General features: G+C 35.5%; 1 protein-coding gene across 1 annotated transcript in view; it reads right to left on the reverse strand.

The window, feature by feature from the left end:
* The window catches only part of LOC149213449 (uncharacterized), a 213,770-nt gene extending 207,330 nt beyond the window's left edge, over positions 1-6,440 (reverse strand). Inside the window, exons 1-2 of the mRNA XM_089392004.1 lie at positions 6,080-6,440; positions 5,912-5,986 (exon numbers count right to left, since the gene is read on the reverse strand). Coding sequence (XP_089248130.1) covers positions 5,912-5,986; positions 6,080-6,178 — 174 coding nt within the window. The 5' untranslated portion in view covers positions 6,179-6,440. The remainder of the gene's footprint in view (positions 1-5,911; positions 5,987-6,079) is intronic.
* Positions 6,441-15,352: the final 8,912 nt, after the last annotated feature.

Here is a 15,352-nt window from a genome sequence, read left to right on the forward strand (position 1 = left end):
AGAGTCTGGCTGTAATATCATAACTCTTAGGACAGATAACGAGGGGGAATTTTGTTCTTCTACTTTCTCCAACTTCTGTGATACCCATGGCATCAAACGCCAGTTAACTACACCCTACACTCCTCAGCAGAACAGTGTTGTCGAACATCGCAACCATACGGTTGTTGAAATGGCTCGTTCCATGTTACAACACAGGAGTGTTCCGAACAAATTTTGGGCTGAAGCAGTGTTTACTGCTGTCTATCTTCTTAACCGATCACCTACTCAGGCTGTTAAGGGGAAGACTCCAGAAGAGGTTTGGTCTAGTCATAAGCCTAAGATCAGTCACCTCAAAGTGTTTGGCTCGGTTGCATATGTTTGGATTCCAGCTGCTAAGCACTCTAAGTTGGATTCCAAAAGCCAAAAACTCATGATGACAAGGTACAATGATCACCACAAGGCCTATAGGCTGATAGATATAGACACTGATCACCTTATCTTCAGTCAGGACGTAGTATTTGATGAAGACAGAGGGTTCTTTCAGTCCCCTCCTTCTGAGCAGTGTTCTGAGGATCAGCCTCACAGTGTTCTTCTTCCATTAGGTCCACCTGATGGGAGGGATGATGCAGCATCAGTATTTGATGATGCACTACCTGAGTTCCCTCCGGAAAATAATCCTCCTCTTGCTGCTCCTGTTGTTTCTAAGCTCCTCCACCTACTCCAGATATTGGTTCATCTACTCTCCGGCCTAAATAGTGGGCTAAAACTATTGGTGATCTCCAGGATAATGAGCTCCTTGAAGGTAGAACTTCCAGAAATAAGAGCAAACAGCAGCCTACAGTGAATTTTGCCCTTATGGCTAACCTACACAATGTTTTTGAGCCTCAAACCTATTCAGAGGCAAAGGGTATACCTAAGTGGGAACAGGCTATGGAAGCTGAATTCCAGAGTCTTCAGAAGAATCACACTTGGACCCTGTCTGATCTTCCTGTAGGGAAGAAATCCATTAGCTGCAAATGGGTGTATAAAGTGAAATACAACGCTGACGGAACCCTAGACAAATATAAGGCTCGCCTTGTTGCTCGAGGGTTCTCACAGAAGGAAGGCATAGACTATGAGGAGACCTTTGCTCCTACAACCAAGATGAGTACCATGCGGCTCGTCCTTGCCTTAGCAGCTCAGTTCAGTTGAAAATTCCATCAGATGGATGTAAAGAGTGCTTTTCTGAATGGTGACTTACAAAAAGAAGTCTACATGACGCAGCCTCCAGGATTCAAGGTTGCCAGTCAAGAATAGAAAGTCTGTAGATTAGTCAAAGCACTCTATGGTATGAAACAAGCCCCTCGGGCTTGGTACATGAAAATTGATGAGTGCCTAACAGATCATGGCTTTCAACAGAGTCCATCCAATGCAAACCTGTATATCAAGCATACTGGTGATGATATTCTGTCTGTGGTTATCATTACTGGCAGTCAGTGCATTTGATCCATGGGATCAAACAGGATTTGTGCAGCACTTCTGATATGACAGATTTGGGACTTCTTCATTATTGTTTGGGGGTTGAAGTCTAACAGACTGAGAACAACATCTTCTCTCTCAGTCCAAGTATGCCAAAAGTCGACAAGTTCAAAATGTAGGATTGCAAGCCTGCCACGACTCCTATGGAACCAGGGCTCAAACTTTCAGCTCAGTCATCCTCACCACTTGTGGATGAATCTTTATTCAGGCAATTAGTGGGCAGCCTCATCTACCTTATTGCCACTAGATCTGATATCAGTTTTGCAGTGAGCTACATTTCACGCTTCATGACAGCTCCTAAGGCTGATCATTGGATAGCAGCGAAGAATGCGCTGCAATATGTGAGTGGCACTTTTGATTATGGACTTCTATACACTCGGAGTTCAGATCCTACACTCAGTGGTTACATGGATTCCAACTGGGCAGGTTCGGTTGATGACCGTAAATCTACAACTAGGTATGTGTTTAGCCTGGGATCCGGTGTTGTCACATGGACTAGTAAGAAGCAGCAGGAGTGGTTCTCTCCTCGACAGAAGCAGAGTATCGGGGAGCAATTAAGGCATCTTGTGAGGTAGTTTGGCTTCGATGTATGCTTGCGGATATGCATGTTTCCCAGGCAGGTCCTACTCCCTTATTCTGTGATAGTCAGGGAGTGCTCAAACTTGCCAAGAATCCAATCTTCCATGAACAAACAAAGCATGTGGAAACCCATTGTCACTACATTCGACAGCTTGTTGAAGACAGATCCATTCAGTTGTTGTATGTTCCCACAACAGAGCAGCCAACAGACATCTTCACCAAGCCCCTTGGTCCTGATAAGTTTGTAAAATTCAGAGGGTCTATAGGTGTTGTAAATAGATTGAGCATTAAGGGAGGGTATTAGAATAATGCTATTTTAGTGTTTAATGCTCATTTATGTATGTTTGTGATCTTATTAGCAATTTCTTATTAGAAACTTGTTGTTTCTATTTCTTAGTAGAAACTTGTTGTTTCTGTAAATACAGTTGTATTATTTATTGAGCTTCATTGCTCATTGTAAATCAATTCAATCCATTCATTGATTATGTCCCTCCTTTTAGGCCAACTAGAAGGCTGCAGGCTGACTTGACATATATAGCTCGGATTGCTTCTTTGGTGGTGTCACATGCTTGGAGGAGACTTGACTTTGCTTGGAGGGATATACTTTGACTCTTATACAAACATATACATGGTGCAACATGCCCTTAAGGTCTTCAACGTTTTCTTTTGACTATTTGACTCACCTATAACACTTTAACATGTGCTAAACCTATTTCAATGAGCAAGAAACGCATTGACATATATTATAAAAATAATATTTATTTTCTTAAATAAATACAAATATCAAAAGTACATTTATGAAGACCGAACCTAGTTACATTTCCTTCAACATCTCCTTTCTCATCTATTTACGTAGGAGCAAGTGAGTATTGTGTGTCGCATGTTCATTGTGAAGAAAGAGAGTAAGTTGAGTGTGTGCAAGAGAAGTGTGAGAGCTAGTGAAAAGCAAGAGTAAGGGAAGAGTTGGAGCAAGTGTAAAGGACATGATCTAGTCAAGAGAAGGAGGAGATCTTCAAACAAAGAGCAAGTGCACTTCAGCTGCAAGTTGATCAGACATTGGTGACTTTATTCATTCTCTCTCTCTCTCTACTAAACAATTAAATAAATCCAATAGAAGAAGAATCATTTGGGTTTTCCCCTTGAGGGGTTTTGCCCTAGTCAATGGACCAAAATCTCAGTGTCTCATATTTGTGCTTGGTTGTCTTCGTATGATCCTTAAGTTTATGTTACATCTACAATTGCTAATCTAAAAAGTTTTGAAGAAATTTTCATTCTAAATAATTGTAACAGCGTAGAACATTCAGTTTTTTGCAAAATACATTCAACGTTCTACAAAGTACATTCAACGTTTTGCAAAGTACATTCAGTTTTCTGCGAAGTATATTCAGCTTTTAGCAAAGTACATTCAGTTCCATTCAGTTTTCTGCAAAGTACATTCAATTTTCTGCATAGAACTTTCAAGTTTCTACAAAGAATTTTTAAATTTTTGCATAAAACTTTCATATTTTAACAAGTCGGCCCTAGGGGCAGCTATTCAACCTCTTGGATGTGTATATATAGAGGGCAACTTGACCACTTTATAGATCATTCATTCATTCATCAATTTTTGTGCCAAGATAAGAAGAAAAACCAGCGAAGTCAAAGGAGAGAGAAGGAGGTTGAAGGAGAGAGAAGATAATTTATTTTGAACCTAATTCTATTCACACATGCAAGTTCTTTTGTAGTTTTATGAGGTTGTCACAGGGCCAAAATTTCAAGGGGCGAAAATTCAGGGATTGACCAAAATTCAGAGATTTGACCAGCGTTGACTTTTGTTGACTATGACTTGTTGGAGATGGCTTGAAGGAGGGTTGACTTGGGTCTTTGTGGCAATCTTGGTCTTGGTCTTGGGTCTTGGATATCTCACTTTGATCTAATTCTATAAGAAGAGGATTTTCTTGGGTTTTCCCCTTGTGGGGTTTTTGCCCTGGCTTGGGGCATATATCTTTGTGTTCTTGTCTCTTGTGATCTTCATGTTTTATATTTGGTAATTGTTTGATGAAGAAAACATAATAAAATAAATAAAAAGCCGACAAACATTCACAAGTAATTATCAAGCAAGAGAAATCAACTCTAATCTACAAGCTTCCTGATTTCTCAACATGGTGCTCTTGATTAAATACTAGTTCCATGCCCTCATACATGACAAAATCCAATAGAAATCTTGCAATCCCCCCAATCTTGAAATCCTGCAAATTGTTAAGATTGCAAGATTTTGAGTGTGATCTAAAATTCTAGTTTCTCCATATGAATTCCAATGAGTTCAAGACCACTCTCAAACATCCTGAGTCATTTCATGGTAATGTTAAAAATTTAAGTAAAAGGATGAAAATGAAAGAAAGTAGAATGTTATTTTACTTTAAGAATTTAACATTACTATGAATTGCATAGCAATAGTAGGGCCATAGGCTTGAATATTAGGCACCTACTATAGGCCAATAGCCATCTAACAGAAAAAATTAAAAAAAAAGGAAGCAAAACAAGCCCCACATGTTGCATTGTATGCTGCTTTCAGTTTTGAAACGGCCAAAAGAAGATGAGTTCTTCATACAAAAACATCCATGACTAGTCAAGTGTTGAGGGAAACACCTATCTAAAGGGGTAAGGCATGTTAAGCCCTAAGCATGGCATATGACATTACTATTGTAATATTATTGTTGTCATCACAAGTCGGCTAGGGCCTTTAGTTGTGAGTATATCATGTATTAACAATAAGCTCATCTTGTGCTTTTGATATATTGTAGGACGAGGTTTCCCCCTTGAAAGGCTATATTATTTCATTATTTATCTTTCTGAAAGCATGAAATTACTCATTTCTTCTATTTTTGTGTTGTTTGGAATAGTTGGTCCATAGCATCCCTGTTCATGATGAACAGTCAATCAGCCCATATCATCCAATCACAGAGTGAATATGATAGTAACTCGGCTAAATCTTTTGGTGCCAGAATCGCAATTCATCTCGCATAACTTTGCAATCTGCTCTCGCAAGAGCCTCAGGAGTAATCAGTATTGTGCTCGGCTGTCACAGAGTTAAGGCTTATATTAGAACATTAGGGTTATGCTCGGCACTCCTTGCAGAAATCTGGATTTTCTGTTATGCCGTAGGAGAAATGTTGCCAAGCAAAGATCAAATCTAAAATCCTGATAGAATCGAGTACAGTATAGCAAAGTCTAGACAAAATGAAATGGACAGGCTTCTGTCAAGCAATGTCCCATTTTGAATTGTCATAGGCCCTGTATTACTAATTCTGTACTGAAAGGCAGAAAAGCCAAATTATGGTTTTGCATGTACTTTATGTCCATCAATAAAAACACCTTTTATTCAACAAAAAAAATAATGTCAATGGGGTTTTGGTTCTCCATGGTAAAGCAGGTGTATTTCATAGCTCCCAGCAAGGTTGAAATTCTCCTTGAACGTATCCTCCCTTGTGGGTTGTCTCACTAACGCAAGCTGGCCCTTTGACCAAGTTCAACAGACCGTTCCTTGTAAATGGGGCCAACTGCAAGCCTTGGGCGAATTTGACAGAACGAGGCGTGTTCTTTGTGAAAGAGCCAAGTGAGAGATCTGAGTGACTTTAGCAGAATAAATACCAAGTTGTTTTTCTGCAGCTGTATGACAATTCTGTTTTATTCCTTGTTTGCTGAAAATGTCTTCACAATGAACTTCCTAGCAATAAATTCAAGAAAGCTAAAGAGGAATTAAAGAGAGAACCGAAGACAATTTGAAAGAAGAGCACGAGAATTTCATTGACCTTTAACTCGCCCGATTAGCAAAAAACATAAAAACAGTACTTGCCTGACGAAGACCGCCGCCCAGTCTGAGAGTCTGATTATCGAGTCGCGTTAGGTCTAGCACTGTGTCTCCAGGAGCCTGATGTTCCGCATGGCAACGTGTACTCAATAAATTGTTCGAATTAAATGAGGAGCGGAAAAAACAAAGGCATTCAGATTTTGAGCAACCAACCAGAGTTTTGTCTACGAAGGGCGAAGAAGCGCCGGCAACTGAGGGCTTTGTTGTCCTCTCCGCCTCCACCTCCATGGATGCTGCTTCCTCTTTCGCCATTGCTGCTTACTACCTTCTCTTCTACGTCCAGTGTTCGAACATGTGAAAGACGGAATCGACCAGGGAACTGTGGAGGAAATGGTAATGAGAGTATTTCCCTCCAATCGCAAATATTGCAACGGCTGAAATTCCGAGCGTCCAGGTCTCAGGACTCCTATATTGTTTTAACCTCAACACCTCACTCCCGTTGAAAGGAACGTATGATGTGAAAGATTATATTTGTTGATATAGAGGGTGCCCTTATGCAAACAGTTGATATTTGTTTAAATCTGTATCTGAACAGTCTTTATCGAGTTTGGTTGATGGAGGGTATTTTTTTTTTTATTGATAAGTGGGTGAATCCTGAAAATCACTCTTACCCTGTGGCTGAGAGGCCACGACTCAGGGGCATCTAAGCCGTCAAAATCACCCGGGGATCGCACCTGGCCTGAGCCGCACCAGCGGAAACCATGCTGGATTTTTTGGTATCAGCGAGACTAGAACCGGTGACCTTTGCTTACGGAGCACCTTAATAGCCCGCTCTTTCACCAACTGTTCTAAATCTCTTTGATCTGATGGAGGGTATCTTAACATGTTTATAAATTTTTAATTTTAATGGGTGTAAAGTCATTGCTTAAGATTAATTTTTTTTAAATAATATTTTAGATAATATTGAAATTGTTTTGCATTTTTTTACGTCGCAAGGGTAATATGGTAACTAGTACTTGTGTTTAGCTTTAAAATAGCTTAATTATTTTTTAATTAACAAAGACAAAAATTCACAAAAATAAAGCAATATTGTAGAATGCCATCCCAAGAATTAGAAATAGGATTAATTAATATCGTTTATATTAGCATACATATATTATGTGTGTGTTTTATTTTATTAATATATATAATTGTTTATAATTAAATTTATTAAAATAGGTTTTTAATATAATAATAAGTAATTTTAAATTGAAAATATAATAATTCATGAAAAAAAGTGAAATAAAACTAAAAACAAGAAAAATTAGTAACTAATAGAAATGGAAGTTACTAAACAAATCCATAATAAGATTTCAACCAATTACTTCACAAATAAATAAATTTAAGTAATAATAAAAAATAACAAAAATTGAATTCTTAATGTTAAAAATGAATAAGTATCATAAATTTTTGGTCAAAGATAAACTAATACCAGAGGCAAAACATATAATAAAATAATTTTTTTAAGTTTGAAATTTTTATGAGTGTAAAATCTCTATGTGTATCATTGAAAGTATTGTAAAGTTTTTGAATTCTTAATGTTAAAAATGAATAAGTATCATAAATTTTTGGTCAAAGATAAACTAATACCCAGAGGCAAAACATATAATAAAATAATTTTTTTAAGTTTGAAATTTTTATGCGTGTAAAATCTCTATGTGTATCATTGAAAGTATTGTAAAGTTTTTGTATATGCTATTGATAGCATTTCATGTGTTCATAATAATTGTTTTGTATTTTGTTTAATTTTGATAGGTGTAAAGTTTTTGTGCATGTGAATATTTTTTATTTTTTTTTTGTAGAGGAACCAACAATTACGTCAGTCTCATTTGTGTCGATAGAGGGTTGATTCTAACTATTACCATTATAACTTTAGGTATCACCGCCTCACCCATGGACTGCAACACAAGCCTACACTAGAGATTTGAACTTCGAAATTTCATCACTCACATTACTTTACATATCATAGGCTTGTCAAATGAATTACCCATTTTTATGGGTGTAAAATTTCCATGTCTATCATTGAAAGTTGTGTAAAGTTTTTGTGATAACATTCCATGTGTTATTGATAATTGTTTTGTATTTTGTTTAATTTTAATAGGTGTAAAGTCTTTGTGCATGTGAATAATTTATTTTAGTTGCATTTAGAGGAATCAATAATTAGATTGGTCTCATATTTGTGTTGATATTGATTCTAACTGCTACCATTATAACCTTTTTTTTAGGTATCACAATCTCACCCAAGGACGGCAACACATGCCTACTCTAAAGAATTCCACATGGAAAATTCATCACTCACATTACTTTACATATCACAAGCTTGTCAAATAAATTACCCCTGGAGACAAAATATTAACACAAGCTCCACATTCTATTATTTCTATAACTTCAAATATAAATAATATTTTAGATAACATATTGAAATTGGTATATATTTTGTTTATGTAAGATAAATTTCAAGTTTAGAATTTTAAAGGTGTGAAGTTTTTGCCTAGGGGGCAGCTCAATTGGCAATGGTCGCGTTATGAAGTATGATGTAAACTATGAGATTCAATTTTCAAATCCCCATGGGTCAAGCCAACAAAAAAAAAGGTGTAAAGTTTTTGTCTGTATCATTAAAAGTGGCATAAAGTATTTGTATGTGTTATTGATATCATTCCATATGTTATATTAATCCTTGTTTTGTAAATTTGAAATTTTTATAGATGTAAAGTTTTTGAGTGTATCATTGAAAGTGTTGTAAAGCCTTTGTATATCTTTTTGACAACATTTCATGTGTTATATTAATTATTGTTTTGTACATTGTTTATAATGAATTGACATAGAATTATACTCTCCATCAAAATGGTTTAGTTTAACTAGATGTTGTCTTTATTCTATATCACATGGTTTAGTTTAACTATATGTTGTCCTTATTTTATATCACAGATTAACATGGTTTTATAATTAGACCAAGTCTTCCTTTAGATTTATAAAGTTTAAGTTGAAAATGATTTTATTGTTGCAATGAAAATGTGTGGCCTAAGTTATTTAATGATTCATTTTGCATAGAACTCTTCTCAAGTATATTGGTCAATGGTATATCGTTGTGTAATTTGTTTGTAGACAACAATGCAACTTTACGACTTTCCTTACACTAAAGGTGATGTTAAGCCTTTTTGTGTCATTAATAGCATTCCACGTATTACAATGGTAATTGTTTTGTGCTTTGCTTATGGATGATCAACATGGAGTTGGTTCCTTCAATAAAAGGTTTTAGTCTAACTGAACAGTCTCCTTATTTTACATCACATTCTAACATATTTCATCATTAGAGCAAATATTTCTTTGGAGCTGCGAAGCTTAAGTTGAATGAGACTTCAATTGTCATGATGAAAAGGTGTGCCTTTAGTTTTTTGATGATTTATTTCATTCAAGACCCAACTCAAAAATAATGTTCCATGTGTTGTATTAATTGTTACTTTGCTTATGGAGGACAATGCAATTATACATTAACAATAGTTTTATACTTTGCTTATAAAGGATAATGCAACACTACATTTCTCCTTACATTAACATGGTTTATTATTAAGCATCAAGCATTCCTTTGAAGAACAATGTAATACTACGTTGCAAAGGCCAAGCAAGCAACCACATTCATCTAGTAAGCAATCAACCATTGTCTTTGTATGAGGGTCATTGCCTATATGGACATCCCCATTGGCATTAGGAGCTTATATGTTGCCATGAACTGGATCTCACAACCAATGTGACATAACATGCAAGAAGAGGAGTTTTAAGGCCATGCAAACAATTCCAATATGTTAAACACAATGTGTATGATGTTTATTGTATGTGCACATACACCCACACAACATGTGCTACAAAGGAGGAGGGGGAGGTCAAGAAAGCATACATATTCAAGTAAGAGAGCTTGTATGTCTATGGACACCCTTTATTGCACAATGATCGTGATATGATGGGACTTATAAACCAAACCTCACAACTAATATGCGATAAAACAACAATAGGAAAGAAGATTTTTAAGTCATAGGAACTATTCCAAAATGCCAAACACAACATGTTGTATTCTTTATATTAGACCCCATATAAGCCCCATGTTAACTCCAAAACCCCTTATTAAGTCCTAGATATTGAGTTATTTCATTTCTATTATTATATCATTAGGTTGGCTAGAACCTTTCATTGTATCCTTTGTGTACACACACACTAAGGAGACCTATACTAAGGATGATAAATTTTGTCTTATACATTGTATTCACTGTAAAAGGAGATTTCCCCTTGAAGTAGACTGTAATTATTAGTTTCTTATCATTTTTAAGGCACAAGATTCATAGCATTTGGTAATGACGCATATGAACCTAGCATTTTGTATTTTTTAATAGATCACCTTGGCCTTTTCCCTGTAATTTTTTTCTATAACATTTTAGACTGTGAAAAATTAGGCATATCGAGGAGAGATTTTGGGGAACGTCTTGTTAAAATTTCAAATTTTAGTTTGCTACACTTTATGAGATATACGTTGTAGAAGTTAGGGTTGGTGATTAGTCTTGAAATTTGTTCCAAACAATTCATCTAGGAATTTGCCTATACTTGTTTTTCTAGGGTGTTTCAAACTATGAAATTTCAAGAAGATTAAAAAGGAATCACAAGGTACATATGTTAACAAATTTATATTATGGTTCACCATAACTTTTTAGATGTGCCTTGTGAAAGTCAAGGTTTGTGGATGGTCCTGAAATTAGTTTCAAACGAGGGATCATGGCATTTCTTCTATAATTTTTTTTGGGACACTTCAAACTATGAAATTTTAAGAGATTTAAGGAGACATAATGAGGTACCTCAAATTAAAAAATTAGAATCAAATTGAAAAAATGGACAAGTGGCATGTCATGCAAGTTTGCTCTTGGTAAGAGACCAAAATCAACAAGTTTTGGGAAAGTTACCATAACTTTTAATTGGCACATCAAATTGTGGTCAAGCCCATGGAATTATAGAGAAGACATATCAAAGTATTACAAGTCAAAATTTGAAATTTATAAGGGCTCTAGGCTTGGAGATATATCAAAAAGAAGGTTAGTCATTCGGGTATTCTCCAAATTAAGGTTTTAAAGGTACGTAACTTACACACGACATAACTTTTGATTGGAATATCCAACCTTTTTGTGACTAAATGTTGTGGTAAATATAATTACCTGTATCATGCCTCCAAAGAAATATACTATACTAATTAAACCTCCTTAAGGTTGATTCGAGACTCATGAAGAAAGTGAAGACTTGGCATTCATGTTCTCTCGATTGGAGAAGGAAGTTAATGAAATGAATGGTAGTTTGTTGAAAAGTGGTGGATTTATCAACTTCTCAAAAAAACCTTAAAAGAGAAATGATGGATGAAATGGAAAATAATATGAATAAAAAATAAGGAAGAAATTAAAAAATACATGAATATTGTGGAAAAGTTTCTCTCGAAGAGGCTTCCTAAAAGAGATATTAAAATCCAAGGAAATCATGAATATAAAGAGAATAATTGTGTTGGAATTCAATCACTTGTGGGGAGTATTTTATCACAAATGAAGAGCACAAATATTGAATGACATAACCATAATCTTAATTTTTCACTCCAAGATCCACGTCATCAAGACTTCAAGTCAGCACCGAGTAACTACTACATTTGAAGATCGATATGAGGAAGTTTGATGGTAATGATCCTATAATGTGGATATTCTAGATGGAGCAATACTTTTACTAACACCAAGTGGTTGTTGCACAAAAGGTAAATATTGCAATCATGTTTTTAGAACAAAATCAACATGCATGATATCAATGCTTTTGTGGAAGGAAAAGGATTATATTGTATCTTGGTCCATTTTTATAGAGATTGATAACACATTATGGGGATATTAAGAGTAATACTAATTTGCATTTGTGCAGGATTGAAATGAAATACAGATTTAAACAAGAGCATAGAGATACATTGAAACAAAACTTCAATTAATAAATGGCAAGTGTTGGAAATTGTTTACATACATAAGAGAAATAAATTAGCTCGAGTGATGGTAACTTATCTATGAGAACAGATGTGATGACTATGTGCCTTTGAACTGAGTTACAATGAGGCTATGAGGCCTTCTAATCATGAAGAAACAATAAGAAACACTAAACATCCAAAAACCTAACCCTAGGAGATAAAGTGCCAAAAGCTTGTGGGCCCTGTTGGTGTCAGTTGGAACGTCAACTTCCTGGGGTCGTAACTTTAGCATACGATCTTCGTTTGGCACACACGATACCTCGTTAGAAAAATCTATCTGAGGAAAACAATTTTCAATTACAAAAACGAGGTTATAATTTTATTGTTCGCTCGTTTCTCAAAAAATCGTTTAGTGCATTAAAACAACTTCGGAAGTTCATGACCTAAAAAATTGCCAAAAATAAAAAAAGGTTCAAGTTCTAGTACTTCTACACCTTCTTCAAACATAAATCATTTGAATAAGGATAAAAGGGTTGAATTATTTCATATAAGGATAACTTCTAAGCACAAAAAAATAGATACATTATTTGACAATGGATCACAAGCAAATTTAATATCTAAAGATTTAGTTAAGAAATTGGGTTTGGAGACATAGAATCATCCAAGACCATACCCATTAGGTTGGCTAAATAAATAAACTCATATTAATGTCACAAAGTAGTGTTAGTTAAATATTTCCATTCAACTAATTACATTGATGAAGTGGATTTAGATGTGATTCCAGCAGACATATGTGGAGTAGTGTTAGGAAGTCCTTATCTCTATGATTATGATGCAGTGTTTCATAGGAAAGAGCATAAATATCACCTTAAGAAAGATGGGATTGAATATATTTCCAGGGCACATAAAATCAAATCACACTTGGATTTAGTTTCAGCTAATCAGATGAAGCGATTAATAAGTTCAAGTAACAAATATGTGCTCATGGTTGTAAAAGAACAACACAAGGATCTGCATGATGCTTTTTCAGGTTGTGAGCCACAGTTTAAAGATAGTTTGGTTGAAGTGGTAGAATCTTTTCCAAGTCTATTTAAAGAACCAAAACATCTTCCTCCTAAGAGAGAAATACAACATGAGATACAATTGATGTCTGATCCCCCTCTTCCTAATATCGGAATATATGGCATGTCAGTTATAGAGAACGAAGAAATAAATAAACAAATCCAAGAATTGATTGAAAAAGGTTTTATTCAACCCAGTTCATCTCCATGTGGCTCATCCATAACTTTGGTTCCTAAGAAAGACGGGACATGGAGAATGTGTGTAGACTTTAGGGCCTTAAACAAAATCATAATAAAAAACAGGTATCCTCTTCCGAGGATAGATGATTTACTTGATCAATTGAAAAATGTTGTATATTTCACTAAGTTATATTTAAGAAGTGGGTATCATCAAATTCACATTGCAAAAAATGACATCTAGAAAACTGCATTCAAAACTAGGCAGGGACTATTTGAATGGTTAGTAATTCCTTTTGGTTTGTGCAACACTCCAACAACTTTCATGTGGGTTATGAATGATGTATTCTACCCATACATTGATAAATTTGTCATAATCTACTTAGATGATATTCTGATTTTTAGTTCAAGTCTGGAAGAGCATGTTAGGCATGTTAAGCAAGTGTTTGAAGTTTTGCATAGGGAAAAATTGTACCTTAAACTTTCCAAATGTGAGTTTGGGAAAACTTCACTGAGTTATCTTGGTTACGTAGTTGGAGGTGGAAGTTTCAAAATAGATGCAGCTAAAATCGATGTGATTGTTAAGTGGCCAAGACCACAAAATGTATTGGAGGAAATTTATTGCTCACTTTTCTTTAATTGCATCACTGTTACATGCTTTAATGGGTTCTAAAGTTCCCTTTCAATGGGGAGGAAAACAACAAAAAGCTTTTGATGCACTTAAGTAGAAAATTGTCACAACACCAATCTTAGCTTTACCAGATCTTCAACAGCCATTCGATATTGAAACATATGCTAGTGGTTATGCAATGTGTGCAGTCTTACTTCGAAAAGGGAAACCAATTTGTTTTCATTTTGAAACTTTTTTAAGGCAGTAATGAATTATCCGACATATGATAAAGAACTGTTTGCTTTAGTTGACAGTGTTAAGAAATGGAAATGTTATTTAATGAGTAAGGAAACAGTGATTCACATAGATCATCAACTGCTTCAGTACCTTCAGTCTCAAACTAAGTTGCAACAATCTCGTCATTACAGATGGATGGGATTTCTTTAGCAATTTCACTTAGTAATTAAGTACAAGAAAGGTGTCACAAACAAAGTAGCTAATATGTTTTCTAGACCATCTTTGAATGCTTCAGTAGTGCTGCAGAATAGTTCTTTAAAACATGAAAGTTATATAGAACAATATAGTACAGATGTTGATTTCAAAGATATTTATGAATCACTAACTCATGGTGCTCAGGTGGAAGAAGTCAATTATCATATTCATGACAGGTTGTTATATCATCTGGGTAAGTTGTACATACCACAGACAGAAAGAGCACATGTTATTTGGGAAGCACATTCTTCTCGCATTGCAGGACATTTTGGAGTAAGCAAAAAAATGGCACAAATTCGAAGGTATTGTTACTAGCGTCGCATGTATGAAACAATTGTTAAGTACATAAAAGGACGCATGATGTGTTTGACCAACAAGCCAAGCAATGGAAAGATCGGTTTGTACATGCCACTTCCAGTTCCTTTGCGACCATGGGACAACATTCCATGGATTTTGTTGGAGGACTTCATATGTCTAGGAGAGGGCATGATTACATGTATGTTGTGGTTGACAGATTCAACAAGATGTGCATTCTCGTTTCGTGCAAAAAGCAAGTGACTGCTGAAAATACTGCAAAGATGTTCCTTGAACAGGTATGGGTTCATTTTAGGTTACCCACTTCCATTATTTCTGATTGAGACACTCGTTTTGTAGGAGAGTTTTGGTCGACTTTGTGGGGACTTATGGGCACCAAGTTGAAGAAGAGCACAACTTTTCATCCATATACCAACGGACAGACAAAAGTGGTGAATAGGACAGTCATACATATTCTCTGAGGTTAATGCAGTAAACATCCTAAGTTGTGGGATGAATATTTACCTTATGTGCAACATGCTTACAATCGAGCCTTACATTCTTCGACTAATCGATCACCATTCGAAACATGTTTTGGGTATCTACCAAAGTCACCAATGGATTTCATGTTCAGTGAGGAGGATAAAGTGGGTGAACATGATGATGCAAACAAAACAGTTAAGTTCATTCAACGGATACAATAGATACATGAAACAGTGCAGGATCAGTTACAGAAGAGTCAGGCCAAGTACAAAATGCGCCATGACAAGCATCGAGTCGATCATCGTTTTCAGGTCAGCGATAACGTATGGTTGTATACAAGTAAAGACAGGTTGAAAGGAGAA

This window comes from Pinus tabuliformis, chromosome 1_1 (genome assembly GCF_031772625.1).
Source record: "Pinus tabuliformis cultivar Carrire ecotype Pingquan chromosome 1_1, CPIR1, whole genome shotgun sequence".
In the NCBI taxonomy this organism is placed as follows: domain Eukaryota; kingdom Viridiplantae; phylum Streptophyta; class Pinopsida; order Pinales; family Pinaceae; genus Pinus; species Pinus tabuliformis.